General features: G+C 30.9%; 2 protein-coding genes across 2 annotated transcripts; both read left to right on the top strand.

Moving 5' to 3' along the window:
• Window positions 1–4,195: 4,195 nt before the first annotated feature.
• On the top strand, window positions 4,196–5,144 carry LOC125817036 (PRA1 family protein B4-like). Its single transcript, XM_049496625.1, has one exon. It carries the CDS (start codon window positions 4,270–4,272, stop codon window positions 4,906–4,908), a length of 639 nt encoding a protein of 212 aa, XP_049352582.1. The 5' UTR covers window positions 4,196–4,269; the 3' UTR covers window positions 4,909–5,144.
• Window positions 5,145–11,652: 6,508 nt separating this feature from the next.
• On the top strand, window positions 11,653–14,835 carry LOC125817015 (probably inactive leucine-rich repeat receptor-like protein kinase IMK2). Its single transcript, XM_049496603.1, has 2 exons — window positions 11,653–13,909; window positions 14,012–14,835. Exons 1-2 carry the CDS (start codon window positions 11,935–11,937, stop codon window positions 14,635–14,637), a joined length of 2,601 nt encoding a protein of 866 aa, XP_049352560.1. The 5' UTR covers window positions 11,653–11,934; the 3' UTR covers window positions 14,638–14,835.
• Window positions 14,836–16,442: the final 1,607 nt, after the last annotated feature.

Below are 16,442 nucleotides of genomic sequence, written 5' to 3'. Positions count from 1 at the left end.
TATTAATGATCATTTAGTTTGTTCCATATAATACCCTTAATTAGTTTCAAATAGAATTTCCTAAAATTGATATAGAAAAATGAAAAATTGGTCAAATCGAAAGCAAAGTTAGGAGAAAAAACGAAGGAATTATCTTCTATTAACGTGGAAGGAATTAAGGAAAATAGAATGAAAAATAAAAGAAAAATATGAAAAAAATTGTAAAGAAAGATAATATAATGCCTAAACTTTGGCTTTTTCAATTTGGATGTATTATTTTATTTTTTATTCAAGCTTTCTATTTTTAGTTCATTTTAATTGTTTCATATATATATTTAATTTGTTTCATAATTTCCCCAAATTGATATAGAATAATGAAAAATTAATCAAATGGTAAGAAATATTACTTTTAAAAAAATCTTAAAATGAGGAGAAAAAGGAAAGAATGAGCTTCTATTAAGAGGAAATTTGGGTTAAGAAAGTTGTCATTTGCCAATTATATTATTTGTAGTGTATTTAAAGATTATTTATGTGAAAAAAAGAAACATTGCACTTTATATATATATATATATATATATATATATATATATATATATATATATATATATATATATATATATTAACGTGGCCTTAAGTGGCCTTAAGGAAAATAGAATGAAAAATAAAAAAAAAATATGAAAAAAATATAAAGAAAGATAATATAATGCCTAAACTTTGGCTTTTTCAATTTGGATGTATTATTTTATTTTTTATTCAAGCTTTCTATTTTTAGTTCATTTTAATTGTTCCATATATATATTTAATTTGTTTCATAATTTCCCGAAATTGATATGGAATAATGAAAAATTAATCAAAAGGTAAGAAATATTACTTTAAAAAAATCTTAAAATGAGGAGAAAAAGGAAAGAATGAGCTTCTATTAAGAGGAAATTTGGGTTAAGAAAGTTGTCATTTGCCAATTATATTATTTGTAGTGTATTTAAAGATATTTATGTGGAAAAAAAAAAGAAACATTGCACTTTATATATATATATATATATATATATATATATATATATATATATATATATGATTATCTTCTATTAACGTGGCCTTAAGGAAAATAGAATGAAAAAAAAAAATATATGAAAAAAATTATAAAGAAAGATAATATAATGCCTAAACTTTGGCTTTTTCAATTTGGATGTATTATTTTATTTTTTATTCAAGCTTTCTATTTTTAGTTCATTTTAATTGTTCTATATATATATTTAATTTGTTTCAGAATTTCCCGAAATTGATATGGAATAATGAAAAATTAATCAAAAGGTAAGAAATATTACTTTAAAAAAATCTTAAAATGAGGAGAAAAAGGAAAGAATGAGCTTCTATTAAGAGGAAATTTGGGTTAAGAAAGTTGTCATTTGCCAATTATATTATTTGTAGTGTATTTAAAGATTATTTATGTGAAAAAATAAATATTGCATATATATATAAGGAAAATGGAACGAAAATACAAAAAAAAAAAAAAAGATATGAAAATTATTAGTAAAGCAAAATAATATAATGCCCAAGCTTTGAATTTTACAATGGTTGTATTATTATTTTTATATATATTTCAGTTCATTTTAAATGTTGTGAGGAGAAAAAGGAAAGAGTGGTCTTCTAATTAAGAAAAAAATTGAATAAAAAGAGTTGTCATTTGCTTATTGTATGAATTATATGTATTATTATTTTATTTTATTTTAGTTCATTTTAATTGTTCTATATATAATCTTAATTTATTTCATAATTTTCCAAATTGATATAAAACATTAATCAAATGGTAAGAAATAGTATAACTTAAGAAATTCTTTAAATGGGGAGAAAAAGGAAAGAATGATCTTCCAATTAAAGAGGACATTTAATTCCTTTAATCAATGCAATTAATTTTCTTTCATTAATCTTCTTTTTTAAAACCTATTGAATTTCTTATATCATTAAAAACATCTCAGATTTTTGAATTTTTTCTTTATATATATTTTTCATATATAATCTTAATTTATTTCAAAATTTTTGAAATTGATATAGAATAATAATAAATTACTCAAATAGTAAGAAATGTTATGGTTTAAGAAATTCTATAATGAGGAGAAAAAAGGAAGAATGATCTTCCAATTAAAGAAGACATTTAATTCCTTTAATCAATGCTATTAATTTTCATTCATTAATCTTCTTTTTTAAAAGACTTCTTGAATTTCCTACATCATTAAAAAGAGATCTCAGATTTTAGAATTTTTCTTTATATTAGAATTAAAATATAAATATTGCATAAAAAATGTCTTCTCGTAATTATTTATTTTTACTTTATCACGTTTTTGTTAGAAAAATATAGAAATCAATGCAATATTTATTGGTATTGAAAAATAATTAACAAAATAATAATTACTGATATTTAAAAAACAATTTACATCGAATTTAATACATTAAAATATGAAAAGTTTTACTTTCAGAGCCTATTTGGCATTTCTGCTAAAAGATGCTTAGTTTTAGAAATTTTGTTTTTTAAAATAGTTTTTCAGAAAAATGCTTCCGACAAAAAAATAATTTGTATTTGAATAATTCATCTGAAAAGTGCTATTGATAAGCAAGTTGTGTTTGGTTAATGTATTTTAAAAAGTGTTTTTAAAAGTCAAATTCTGAAAAAGGGCAAGTATCAGTGTACTTTTAATATTAAGATTATTTTATGGATAGAAAATATTTTAAATATCTATTACAAAAGTATTAATTAAATTTTATTTTTATTAAATTAAAATGTACACATTCACATTTTTAATCAATATTATACATAGATAAATATAGGGAAAATAGTTTGAAAAATACTCCAACTTTGGCCGAAATTGTTGTTACGATACCAAACTTTATGGATGACTTTTTACACTCATGCACTATTTAATAGTGTATTTTAAAGGTATATATGTGTCCACGTAGACACATTACTATTTAAAATGATGCAATATTTATAATGTCCACGTAGACACATATATACCTTTAAAATGCACTATTAAATAGTACAGGGGGGTAAAAGGTCATTTCCAAAGTTTGGTATCGTAACAGCAATTTCGGCCAAAGTTAAAATATTTTTCAGACCATTTTCCCATAAATATATAAATATATTAAATATTAACATTATGATTTAAATATAATTAAAAACATCAAGCAAAATAAATTTAAAAACCATTAAACAAATTAAATCATTACATATAGAAAATAATATTATTTTCTTAAAAACCATTGATCTTTTTTTTAAAAAAAAAATTCTCAAAAAAGAAGAAAATACTTTTGACCTCTCAACATCAATCAAACAGGCTCTTAATGACATTTATCATATAAGTCAGTATGCATAATAGTAGTAACATACTTACATGAACATATAAATAATATAAGAATCATTTTCTAAGTGAAAATGTGCGCGAGAAAATTATTACAACACTCGATGATAATGATATACACCAATTGTTTTCAATATTCATGATAAGAATATATTTTTTTTATATATCTTTTCAAAATAAATCTATTTTAAAAAATACGAGTGTTGTCGTCTATGAAATATGAATGAAAGAACGACACATAATTTTATATTTAATTTTTTTAGGAGCATTCCATCAACGTACGTAATAAATGTTACACATTTTTTTTGGACATTTTACTTCGTTTTTTGCAATTCTTTATTCATTTTAGTTTCACTTTTAAAAATTTAGAAATTATGCAAATTGCTTATGAATTAAAATTAAAAATTTGTGTATAGATTATATTTCAAAAATAAATTAACAACTCATTTTGATTTTAAAAGTTATAATTATGTTATTTTAATAAATAAGAATTTTTTAACAATCGCGCGAAGCGATTCGAGCTAAAATTGATTATTGCTTTTATACCGTTTGAACTATCTATGGAATATTGGGCATCAAAATTTGAATATTTCTAGACGAGGAATAATTTTAGCAATTATGATTAAGATAAAGCTCTTTAGATGATCTTTTTTATTGTATAATTTTCTATTATTCGAGTTGGAGTTAGAAGCGCGAGCTGATTCACTAGTTTATAGATAAATCAAGAACTACTTTAGCTTAATAATGAAGTTAAAAACCGTGTGATTTCGTATTCAAATTTCGAGGAATAAAGAAAGGAAAATCGTATGCAAAACCCATAAAGAAATACTATTTCTCTCTCAGTCAGAGCCGTAACAATTAAGAAAAATCCCAACCTTTCTATAAAAATCAACCCTTGTTTACTCTCTTCTGTTCTAATATATTTCTCTCACAACCAAAAATGGCTTCACCAGCAATCCTCCCAATCACTTCACAACCCACCGCCGCCGACACCACCCAACAGATCGGACCAACTCCGGCATTCCGATCATTCATCAACCACATCTCCACCACCGTCCAAACCGGTTTTGCCAATCGCCGGCCATGGTCCGAGCTCCTTGACCGGTCCGCTTTCTCTAAACCGGAATCTATCTCCGACGCCACTCTCCGTATCCGCAAAAACTACACCTATTTCCGTATAAATTACCTTTCTCTCCTTGCTGTTGTTCTCGCCTTTTCCCTCCTCACAAACCCATTTTCCCTTATTACTCTTTCTGGTCTTCTCGCCGCTTGGCTCTTTCTTTACCTTTTCCGTCCTTCCGATCCGCCTTTGGTTCTATTTGGTCGACAGTTTTCTGAAAGGGAGACGTTGGGTTTGCTTATTGTTTCTACTGTGGTTGTAATTTTTCTTACCTCTGTTGGAGCTGTGCTTGTTTCTGCTTTGATGGTTGGTCTTGGGATTGTGTGTATACATGCTGCTTTTAGGGCCCCTGAGGATCTTTTCCTTGATGATCAAGAGTCTCCTGCTACTGGGTTTCTCTCTTTCTTGAGCAGCGGTGCCGCCAATGTTGTTGCCCCTGCGGTTGCTGCTAGGGTTTGAGCGTATATGGGGTATGCAAGCTCGATTCATATAATTTTGTGAATGATTTACTGTCTTTAGTAGATTAACTCATAAAGAATTGATGGAAATGAGACCAGAATAATGATGTATGTATAAGACTTTTTCCGTTTCTTTAAGATTCAGAACTTGAAAATTGTAATTTGGATCCTACCAACTTGGAAGTTTAGTTACTGTAATTGATTCTTGAAAATGAGTAATTTGCACCTGAGATCTGAGTTGATCAAGTCTGATTGGAAGAACAACTTTTTTATAGAGTATGATCTCAATGGTTGAGACTCTTGAGATTGATTCGTTGATTTCTGATTGACCTCTATTATTGATAACACCTGTTATTTTAAAGAATTGGATTTGGTTGGTATTGATCAGATCTGGATGATTTCGGTATGAAAATAGTCACATTCTTATCCATCTAGCATAGATGAGACAGGAATATGGATATTTTATGTAAGTTATTCAAGATACACTTAAAATTCATTGATTTGTGATTGACCTCATTTGTGTTTGATATTTTTTCATATCCAGTTCCATGTAACATATGTATCATAGGTTAATTCAACCTTTACAGTCGTTTGGTTATTGCTAAACTTGTATTGGTTGCCTTCATATTTGGCTTGTTATTGATGAAAGTTATGATGTGCTTTTGTTAAAGGTCGTTTCGTCATCACAGTTAATTTTGTTGTTCTCACTCATGAGTGTTGCATGATGTATTCATTGTTTAGGAGTCCATACATTCTCCTTAGCACACAGGGGAAGTGTGCCTACCTAAAGAATGATGTGCTTTTTATTTACATTCATCATATGTTTTGATTGTTGCTTTGCAATGTGTGTGTTGAGAGTTGAGACTACCATTTTTTTGGTGTATTGGGTTTTACGTTACTCGAATAGAATGAGTGGGCTGTTTCTGTTTGTTGAGAATTTTCGAATTGCTGATCAACATTAGATAATAACCACAACAGAACACCACACATGCGGATGTGTGCCTACCTAAGGAACTCGTTTATTTTTCATTTACATTGAGAAATATCTCATCATATGTTTTGATTGATCGACCAGCACAATGTGTGTTGAGACAACTATTTCTTGGTGGATTAGAATCAGTCAGGCTATTTCTTTTTGAGAATCTTTGAATTGCTGATGAGAATGCTATAAAGGCTATTTCTATTTGTTGGTTTGTTGTTGATTATCCAATGTTGATGGAAAAAGTTGATATCTGAATTGCTGATGAGAATGCTATAAAGACAATGTTATGCCTCTCCTCTTAAAGTATGCATTTTTTTTATTGGTGGTCAATTGCGCCCTTTATTCAAGATATGATAATTGAATGCAGGAAATTTGTTGCTGTATATTCTTGGTAGAGAAAATGATCAAAATGGTCCTTCATGTATATGGGTTGATTTATTTTGGTCCTTAATATATATCACTTGATAGAAATAATCCTTAATGTATGTAAAATGGGTATCATTTTGGTCCTAAATCCTAAATTTAACTTTTCACTGTTAGTTTTAACTAACGTCTCCTCCCAAGGTCCCCCTTCTCTGGTTCTTCAGTACTTGTTCTTCCTCAATATAGGATACTAGTATACCCATATATTGCTTATTCAAACTCACCCATATCTTCTGCAACCTAAAAAAATGTTTTTTCTTTCAAGTAATTTCTAGCTTCTGGGTCAATTGAAAATTTATTGGATTCAGTGGAAGGGCAAAATAAGACTCACCTATTGATTTCAATTTTCATGTTTCATTGAATTAACCAATTAGCTCATCCAATCCAAAAATCAGCTTAGTCAATCGAAAGAGATTATAAACTAAACAGTAATAAAATAATGGAGAATTTTTGTGTGTCTATGTCATGGATATGCTACTTCTTAATTCATTATATTACCAGTTTAAATATTTTTTTTGATTCAGTCAATGCGTCTAAAAATAAAGTCATTCATACCATTAATGAAAAATGGAACAAGCTGTTCAAATCATAATGAGTATTGAATTTTTCTAAAAGAGGATGAGGAGTTGACAAGAGATGAGTTTTTTTAAATCTATTTTAAGAAGCTGATGCAGTTTTAGAGAGAAGACAGGAATGCAGAGCAGCCAAGGAGAAGAGAGAAATGAGTTAGGAATGAGACGTTAGTTTTTAAGAGAGAAAAGTTAAATTTAGGGTTTAGGATCAAAATGATACTCAATTTGCATACATTAAGGACTATTTCTATCAAGTGATAAATTAAGGACCAAAATAAATCAACACATATACATGAAGGACCAGTTTGATCATTTCCTCATTCTTGGTACGCCTGGAAACCTTGCTGGGGTCTGTTTCCAACTTCTTTAATATTAAGTCATAGAGAAGAAAATTGTAGCAATCAATTGGTTTAATGTCGATGGCTGTTTACAAGTACTGGTGCCAGTAAACCATTTTTTGGAAGTTCCAAATTGATCTTTTCTGATTGATGTGTATGGCCTGTTTTTATGAGTTTGAAGTTAGGTCTGCTAGTGATGTAAGTCCATCTTTGCTCCAAGTATACGATGACACATTTGTGTTAGAGCTGAGTATGGAATTTTATTTACTGGAGGATATTCAGAAGGTCTACTTGGAAAAAGGACGTATAATTCCTTACACTGCCATGGAGACGATACTCTAGCAGGAAGAAAATTAAGTTTTTCCAGTCGTGATGGTCTATGTTTAACGATTGTAGCAGTAAGATGGAAATAATTCCAAAAAATACTATCAATTCGGCAACAAACAACTCATACCTGGTAATGCAAGGGAAGCCATAGAAAAGCTATTGAACATCGGGAACATTTTTGGCATTGGAATAGCTATTCTGCCCATTTTGGCAAGATAAACAAGGCGGATTCTATCATAAGTCGTTCCTGCTGACAACTCTTTTTAGTCATTATTTGAATGTTTTGTAACCTCAGAATACTTGTTCGTATTCTTGATTTTATACGGTTTTTAGTTTTCTCATGTTTGATTGGTTTAAATATTTTGAAAATAATTTTCAAATCAACTTATTTTCTTCAAATTTAAGGAAAATGACTTGCCTCCGAAAAGTAAAAAGTAAAGAAAATATTTTTTGAACTTTCTTTAACCTCAACTTTCCACATAATTTTTGTTTTAGATATCTAATCTAGGATTTTGACTCCTGGGTGTTGGGTTGAGTTAGGATCGCATCTTGGTTTTGGTGTTGGGTCTCGTAATAGGATTTGAGTTGAGTGTCAAGGTCGGGGGTTTGAATTGGGTGATGGAGTTGGGTTTTGGGTTGAGCGTCGAGTTTGAGTTCATTGTTAGGTGTCGGGTTTGAGTGTTGCAATCAAGTCTGTAATTGGGAGTCGAATTTGATCCTAATTCAGAAGTTGGGTCTTGGGTGTTGGGTTGGGGTTGGATTTTGGTTTGGAAGTTTAGTTTTGCATCGGGTGTCATGGTTGAAGTCTTGGTTTGCAAGTCTGTTCTCGGATTAGTTATCGGGGTCGGGTGTTGATGTTGGGGTTAGGGTTAGTTCTACTTTTAATGTCGATTTAGGAGTTGGGGTCAGGTTTTGGATCGAGTGTTGTGGTCAGATCCTGGATTGGTCATTAAGGTCATGTCCAATTTGGGGTGTCAGGGTCGAGGCTGGTCTCAGTTCAAATGTCGAGTCCTAAGTTAGGAGTTGGGGTCAGGTCTTGGGTCGGTTCTTGGGGTTGTTTCCTGATTTGAGTGTCGGGGTCGATTCTCAATTCAAATGTTCGGTCCCGAGTCGAGAGTTAGGATCAGGTCCTGGGTTAGGAGTGTTGGATTCTGGATTGATCGTCGAGGTTGAGAGTTGTGTCCACAGTTGGGATCAGGTCCTGGGCCAGAGTTGAAAGTCATATCTTGAATTGTACATTTGGTTATTTGGTTCTTTGCTTAGGTTTTTTCATAATCGATTTTTAATCTTTTGGTTATAGAAAAATGTGCACCAAATTAAATTCAATTATTTTCAATGGTGGTTCAATTTTTTAAATGTTTTTTTTTTCGAAATTTCAAAAGAAATTATGGTACATAAAGAATTAAACAGTATAACTAGAGTGAAAACATAATTCAAACAATACCCCAATTTGGTATCTTTATCTCTTTCAATCAAGTATTCAAATTATAATTGGCTATAATATAATCCATAAATAATATATTTATAAGTTGTTTGGTTAAATTTATTTATTTTATTTAAAATTATTTTTAAAAAGTAAAGTGTTTGATTAATTTTTGAAGAGAAAATAATTGATTGTTAGATAAGACAAAGTAAATATAAAAAAATAGTGCAACTTAAGAGTAAAGGAGTCAAATTTAGATGTTTCCAAAGTTCTTGCTGTTGAGCACAAGAGCTTGGAGGAGTAATTAGGGACTCATTGGGCAAGATTCATCAAGGCCTTCATTCTCCCATTGGACCAAGGTACCAGCAACTTGGCTGAAGTCTCTTTCTTCCTTTTTGAGGTTGAAGGTACCTTTGAGGATATAGTAGAACGTGCATGAGATCAAGAAATTAGTAATAGATCATGAAGTGATTATTAGACACTGTTTTAGAGAAAATACAAATAGCGAATAAATTAGCTTTTACGAGTCATAACACTGATGTAATTAAGGTATATACACAGTATAGAGACTTACCAACAACCAACAGAGCTTTACTAATTACTGATAGGTGACAATTTTCACCTCTTAGAGTCAAGATGAGAAAATCGAAAATGCTCCAATATGAGCCTTCTTGAAACTTTTCCTTTGTCACTGTTTTGGGCTAACTTTTTTTTGTCGTATGTATACATTTTCTATAGAAGGTTAGGCCTACCGTCCTCCTTCATATGTAATCAGATGTCATTAGTCAAATCAGTTTTTGAAGAAAAAAAGGGAAAAAACAAGCAGGAGAGTTTTGCCCTTGGCATCAAGAGTAACTTCGTCTAAGGATGTAGACAAGGACTAAGACAAAATAAAGATATGCTTTGTGCTTAAGAAAATATTATAATTGTCATTGTATTCCTTGAAATTATAGTATTTTTTTACTAATGAGGGCGATCGACTATTTATAGGTTACAACAAGGGAATCTCAACCAATAAGAAGGTTCTACTAGAGTCCTAAAGTTCGAATGCTAACATGTGTTAAAATTGTTGGTGGCACCAACTAATATTTATGCACTGTGCATATCTGTGTGAGGTTATTTGGGCATTTGACCCCTCTGCTATTTCAATTGCCTTTTGTCTATTTGTCCCACATTACCATGAACATGATCTCTAACCTTGACTTTTTTCGAGGATGCTACTCCAAAGTGGACCTTGTGGAACCATATATCCTCGATAGACCTTAGTATTTCAGTGTCTTGATTACGTTATTTTGGTACAAAGGAATTTTATTTTTTATTTAAAAATAATTTTATAGAAAATTATGTTTTGGAAAATCAGTGGATAACTTTTTATTTAATGAATAATATTTACAAAGCAAGCAAAATAGTATTATCTCAACTGCATTTAATTGTGTATTCTAGCAAAATACTATAGGATGGGATAGGATGAGGAGTGAGAGTTAGACATTGCTAGGGAGTGGGATAGTCAAACAAAATAATGAAGTTAAGATGTCACTTATAAAACTTATTTTTGATAATTTTATTAGGGTATTCATTTTTCTTATTTTTGAAGTACTTGCTAGAGAAATATATTTCAAAACACATTGACCAATCAAACATGATAAAAATTTAAAAACATTTTCTCGAAATATTTTTCTCACTAAACACAATCTATATCAGTATTTTCTACACATTTTTTTTCTCATTTACATGATAAAAGAATTATTTCATTTGTCTCAATTTTTGTGACACTTTCATTTTTCAAAAATTAAATAGTTTAAGTTTGACCGGAATTTGCGTATGCAATCTTCAAAAAAAATTGAAATGAAATTTATATATTTATAAACTATGTAAAAAGTGATAATTGACAATTCAAAATATTTAAAAAATATATGAAAAAATTTACTGTCGTTAAAGATAGACTCGTTTGAATCTCGAAATCCAAAAAGTGTCATATAAATTAGGTCAAAAAGTGTATATTTTATGAGTTTTAACTTCTATACATTATCGTATATTTATTTTACCCCGTCAAATTATTTTAAAGAAACCTTAATTTGAAAGTAATTATTCGTAATAACTAATAAATTAAATTGACACCAACACAAATTCTTTATATTATCCATATTAAAATCTTTTCCAATAGGATATACTCCCTTCGTTTAAAAAAAAGTGACCTGATTTGACTTGACACAAAGTTTTAGAAAATAAAGAAGACTTTTAAATCTTGTGGTCCTAAATTAAAGTTATGTCAAATATATTAAATTGCCCTATAATCTTGTTGCTATAAACATGTCACGTGAAAAGTTGAAATTAAAATGTTACCAAAAAAAGAAATAAATCATTCGAAATAGACTAAAAAGAAATGGAGGTCATTATTTTTTAAACGGAAGGAGTAATAAATTACAATAATTAGTAAAAGTAAAGAGGAAAAGGTGGGGAAGACTAAGTCAAAGTAATTATAACGTTCCAATTAGGAAGATGAAATAAGGTATAGTTTATAATGGAGTAATAATTTTCTTGAGTATTCCCTCTTTGCCTTCACTGTCAATGTAGCCGTTGTAGGTCATCCGCGTCAAACACGGGGGCCTTTGGTTTCCCCATTAATGTGGACCAGCTGAACTGAAACTCTGCATATAAACAAACAAATAAAGCAAAATATATCTACATGAATTATCAAGAAAACTAGCCGTTAAGGACCATAATATTCTTCTGTTCACTTTGTCTTCAACCTTAACCGTTGCTCTTAAAGATTCTCTCCATTTACACATCCTCACATGCTCTGTTTCACTACTCTTTCTTCTACTAGTATTTATCTCTTTCTTTTCCCTTTTCTCTTCATTTAAACTTGAAAAAAGTTGAGGGGAGGAAGAAAAAGAAGAGTTTAGCATTTCTTTGTTTAAGTTCTTCTTCTGATTGAAGATTCTGAACTTGTTTTAAGTTTATGGATAGGTGGGATACTTCACTGAGTGGATTTTACAACTACCCTTTTCGATTCTTGAGTTTATATTCAGAAATTAAAGATGGGTCTAGCTGGGTTCATGACAAGAAGGAGGAAAAATGGAAGCTTTCTTCTTCTTGGCATAATAATCTGTTCTTGTTTGTTGTGATTGTGTTTTCTGTTTTTCCTATTATATCAGCTGGGGGGAATTCAGATGGGGTTATTGTGACTCAATCTGATTTTCAAGCTTTAAGAGCTATTAAGCATGAACTGATTGATTTTAGGGGAATATTGAAGAGCTGGAATGACACTGGTCTTGGAGCTTGTGCTGGTGGTTGGATAGGAATTAAGTGTGTTAATGGGGAGGTTATAGCTATACAGTTGCCTTGGAAGGGATTGGGTGGGAGAATATCTGAAAAAATTGGGCAATTACAAGCTCTTAGAAAGCTTAGTCTTCATGACAATGTTATTGCTGGTCCTGTTCCAACTTCTCTTAGCTTCCTACCAAATCTCAGAGGTGTTTATCTTTTCAATAATCGGCTTTCGGGTTCAATTCCACCATCAATTGGAAGAAGCCCTCTTCTTCAGACTCTTGATCTTAGCAACAATCAGCTCAGTGGTACTATCTCTCCTAGTCTTGCAAACTCCACCAGGTTATACAGACTCAACTTGAGCTACAATGCACTTTCAGGGTCAATCCCAGTAAGTTTCACTCAATCTCCTTCTCTTACTTTTCTTGCACTTGAACATAACAATCTTTCTGGATTAATTCCTGACACTTGGGGCAGTGTGGTTGTGAACAAGTCTTATCAACTTCAGTATCTTACACTTGATCACAATCTTTTATCTGGGAAGATTCCAGTTTCAATTAGTAAGTTAAGCATGCTTGAGGAGATTAATCTTAGTCATAACCTTATTAATGGGACTATTCCTGATGAATTAGGTAGTCTCTTAAGGCTTACTGTTCTTGATTTATCTAATAATACCATAAATGGAACTATTCCTGCTAGTTTCTCAAACCTTTCAGCTCTTTCTACTTTGGATTTAAAGAGTAATCTTCTGGATAGCCAAATCCCAGATACCATGTATAGAATGAAAAACCTTGCAGTGCTGGATTTGAGTAACAACAAATTCATTGGTCAAATTCCAGCTACTATTGGAAATATTTCTAGGCTCACCTCACTTGATTTATCTGGAAACAATTTCACTGGTGAAATTCCAAACTCTCTTGTTTCTTTGGCAAATCTGACTTCTTTGGATGTGTCTTATAACAATCTTTCTGGGATTGTCCCATCTCTTCTTTCTAGAAAGTTCAATTCAAGTGCTTTTGTTGGAAATTTAGAGCTTTGTGGATATAGTCCATCAACTCCATGTGCTTCACCACCCCCTCAAACTCTTCCTTCTCCTGTTAGTGGGGTTGTCAAGCCTCACCACCATCGTAAACTTAGTACCAAAGATATCATTCTCATAGCATCAGGTGCTCTTCTAGTTGTTCTGCTTCTTTTGTGCTGCATGTTACTTTGCTGCTTGATTAGGAAAAAGGCAAATTCGAGAGCGAAAAATGGTAGCAAAGCCAGTGGCCTAGCTACCACTACAGGGAGAGGTGCAAAGTCAGTTCCAGCTGTAGGAGGGGCTGAAGTTGAATCAGGTGAAGCTGGTGGAAAGCTAGTCCATTTCGATGGACCTTTCGTGTTTGCAGCAGACGACTTGTTGTGTGCCACTGCAGAGATCATGGGGAAGAGCACTTACGGGACAGCATATAAGGCAACATTGGAGGATGGTAATCAAGTTGCAGTGAAGAGGCTACGCGAGAAGATCACGAAAGGGCAGAAAGAATTTGAAGCTGAGGTTGCTGAATTAGGAAAGATTCGACACCCAAATATTTTGGCGCTTAGAGCTTATTACTTGGGACCAAAAGGAGAAAAGCTTCTTGTGTATGATTATATGTCTAATGGAAGTCTCTCATCCTTTCTTCATGGTAAAATTGTCTACACTCACTCACTGTTTGTTTGTATATTCCTTTTGGTGTTCCTTATCACGTCGACAATCCTAACATCATACTTGTGTTCTCTATATGCAGCTAGAGGTCCCGAGACAACGATAGACTGGCCAACAAGGATGAGGATTGCTATCGGTATAACAAAAGGAATCTGCTTTCTGCATACCAAAGAAAACATAATTCATGGGAATCTTACATCAAGCAACATTTTACTTGATGAGCAAAGCAATCCAAAGATTGCAGATGTTGGACTGTCCAAGCTTATGACCACTGCTGGAAACACCAACGTGATTGCCACTGCAGGCACGCTAGGTTATCGTGCACCAGAGCTTTCTAAAATCAAGAATGTAAGCACCAAGACTGATGTCTATAGTCTTGGAGTGATCATTTTGGAGCTCTTAACTGGAAAATCCCCTAGCGAGGCAACGGATGGTCTCGATTTGCCTCAGTGGGTAGCTTCTATTGTGAAAGAGGAGTGGACTAATGAAGTGTTTGATGTGGAACTTATGAGGGATGCACCTAATATTGGTGATGAGTTGCTTAACACATTGAAACTAGCTTTGCATTGTGTTGATCCCACACCAACTGCTCGACCCGAAGCTCCGCAAGTATTACAGAAATTGGAGGAGATAAAACCAGAGGTGGTGTTAGCAGCCACTAGTTCTGGAGATGATGGCACAACAGTTCAAGAAAAGAGTGATGAATAATAAACTCACAAGGCTGATTGGAAATTTTTGAGCTTTTTACTTGATATCTATTTGTTTATTCTTTCATTTTTTTTTACAGTTAGTAGTGGAAATGCTGTTTCATACTAAGATCTACTAGTAAACTGTATATAGGAGATTGTGATTGCTGCATAGGTTTTACTGATAAAGAAAAACATTTTATTCAATTCTTTCAATAAAATAAACTCATGTTACTTATTTTCATGAGATAAGTGATAAAATTGATTACTTTTGTTGTTTTAAATGTGACTTGTTATAAAATTAAGCTCAAATTAATATAATATAAAGAGAAGAAGACAATATAAGTAGATGAAGGAGAAAGACTTTACTTCTATTTAAGTGTCCCTCAAACGGTGAATGATATCTCTATTTATAGTGTTGAGAAATCAAATGGACAATCCACTACTTAATGGATTTATAACATGACTATTCATATATGTCTTTTAGGGTAAGGTTTTTGCAAACCCCCAAGAAAGACATATGATAGCTTTAATTATGAAAGCAATTATCTATGCTAACTTCTTTTACTATTTTAAGATGTCAACAATACTTGTCTAGTTTATAAAATCAATGAACATTTATCATTTTATCATTTTATCATTTTCAATGTTTAAATAACTTATATTTAATAAAGGCGATTTGATAAAATTATTCCTATCATATATATATTATTTCTTAACCTTTGTGACAAGCCAATAAATAGTAAACAGTTATTATTGGACAGAGAAAGTATTTCTGAAACGTGACATTTATGAAAGAAAACATATGAGTTTCTTTGGTTGTAAAAAGATCAAATTTGATCACTATAAGTCACTAACAAAAAAGGAAAAATGGGGTCGTTATTGGTTACTAAAAACGCTAATGTTATCATTAAGAAACAATTTGTCTGATCGTTATACTTCCTTAAAACTATATATTTATAAAGACGACATTAGTGTCAAAATTTTAGGTTTGTTTTTTAATAAACATATTTTTGTATTTTGATTCATAAATTTAATAATTGTGCGAATAAGAATAAGAAAAAAGTAAAATAAAATATAAACACATATGGATTATACATATATATACTTGATACATGTAATATCATAAAAAAAATGGGCAAATCACATAAATATGCTATATTAAGAAAATGTTTACCATCTATGGCAATATAATTTTTCTAACTTAATATAATAATTTTTTGGATTAAAAAAATTGTACCGCTTCGCCTCTTTCTCTGTCCTTTTTCTCTTCCTCATCTTCTTCTTTTTATTTTTCTTCTTTTCGCCTCTTTCTGTGTTATTCTCTCTCTTCCTCCTCTTCTTTTTCTATTCTTCTTCCTCTTCTTTTAAAATTTTCATTTAAATAATTATTCTCAAATCAATTTTTATCCATATTTCACTATTTTTATCCAAAAACACGACGATAAGAGAAATAAAAAAATAATTTTTTTTTACAATATCATATTCTCAAACAAAAATTTCAAATCTCTAAAATTACAGCAGAAAGAATTCACCATTGATGGTCACTATAAAGCTTCAAATTTTGAATTCATTTTATGAATCTTACGAACTCGTGATTAGTTTGGATAGGTTGATCCTACAAATAATTGAAAATGCAGTTTAAAGTTTATATCTCAATTTTAAGAGGGTTCAGTTAAGTTTATAATTGATTTTAGGAGAAATATAAGATTGAAACTCAAAAAAGGTAAAGTTTATGGAACTATATCGCAATTGTATTAAAGTTGAATTAAATATGTTTTATAATTGTATTAAAATCATGAACAGTACATTTATAATACATATTGC

Source organism: Solanum verrucosum, unplaced genomic scaffold, assembly GCF_900185275.1.
Source record: "Solanum verrucosum unplaced genomic scaffold, falcon-dt-bn FXZP01000094.1, whole genome shotgun sequence".
NCBI classification, from domain to species: domain Eukaryota; kingdom Viridiplantae; phylum Streptophyta; class Magnoliopsida; order Solanales; family Solanaceae; genus Solanum; species Solanum verrucosum.
The sequence above is the reverse complement of the archived record's forward strand: the minus strand, read 5'-3'. Positions and strand labels throughout refer to the sequence as shown.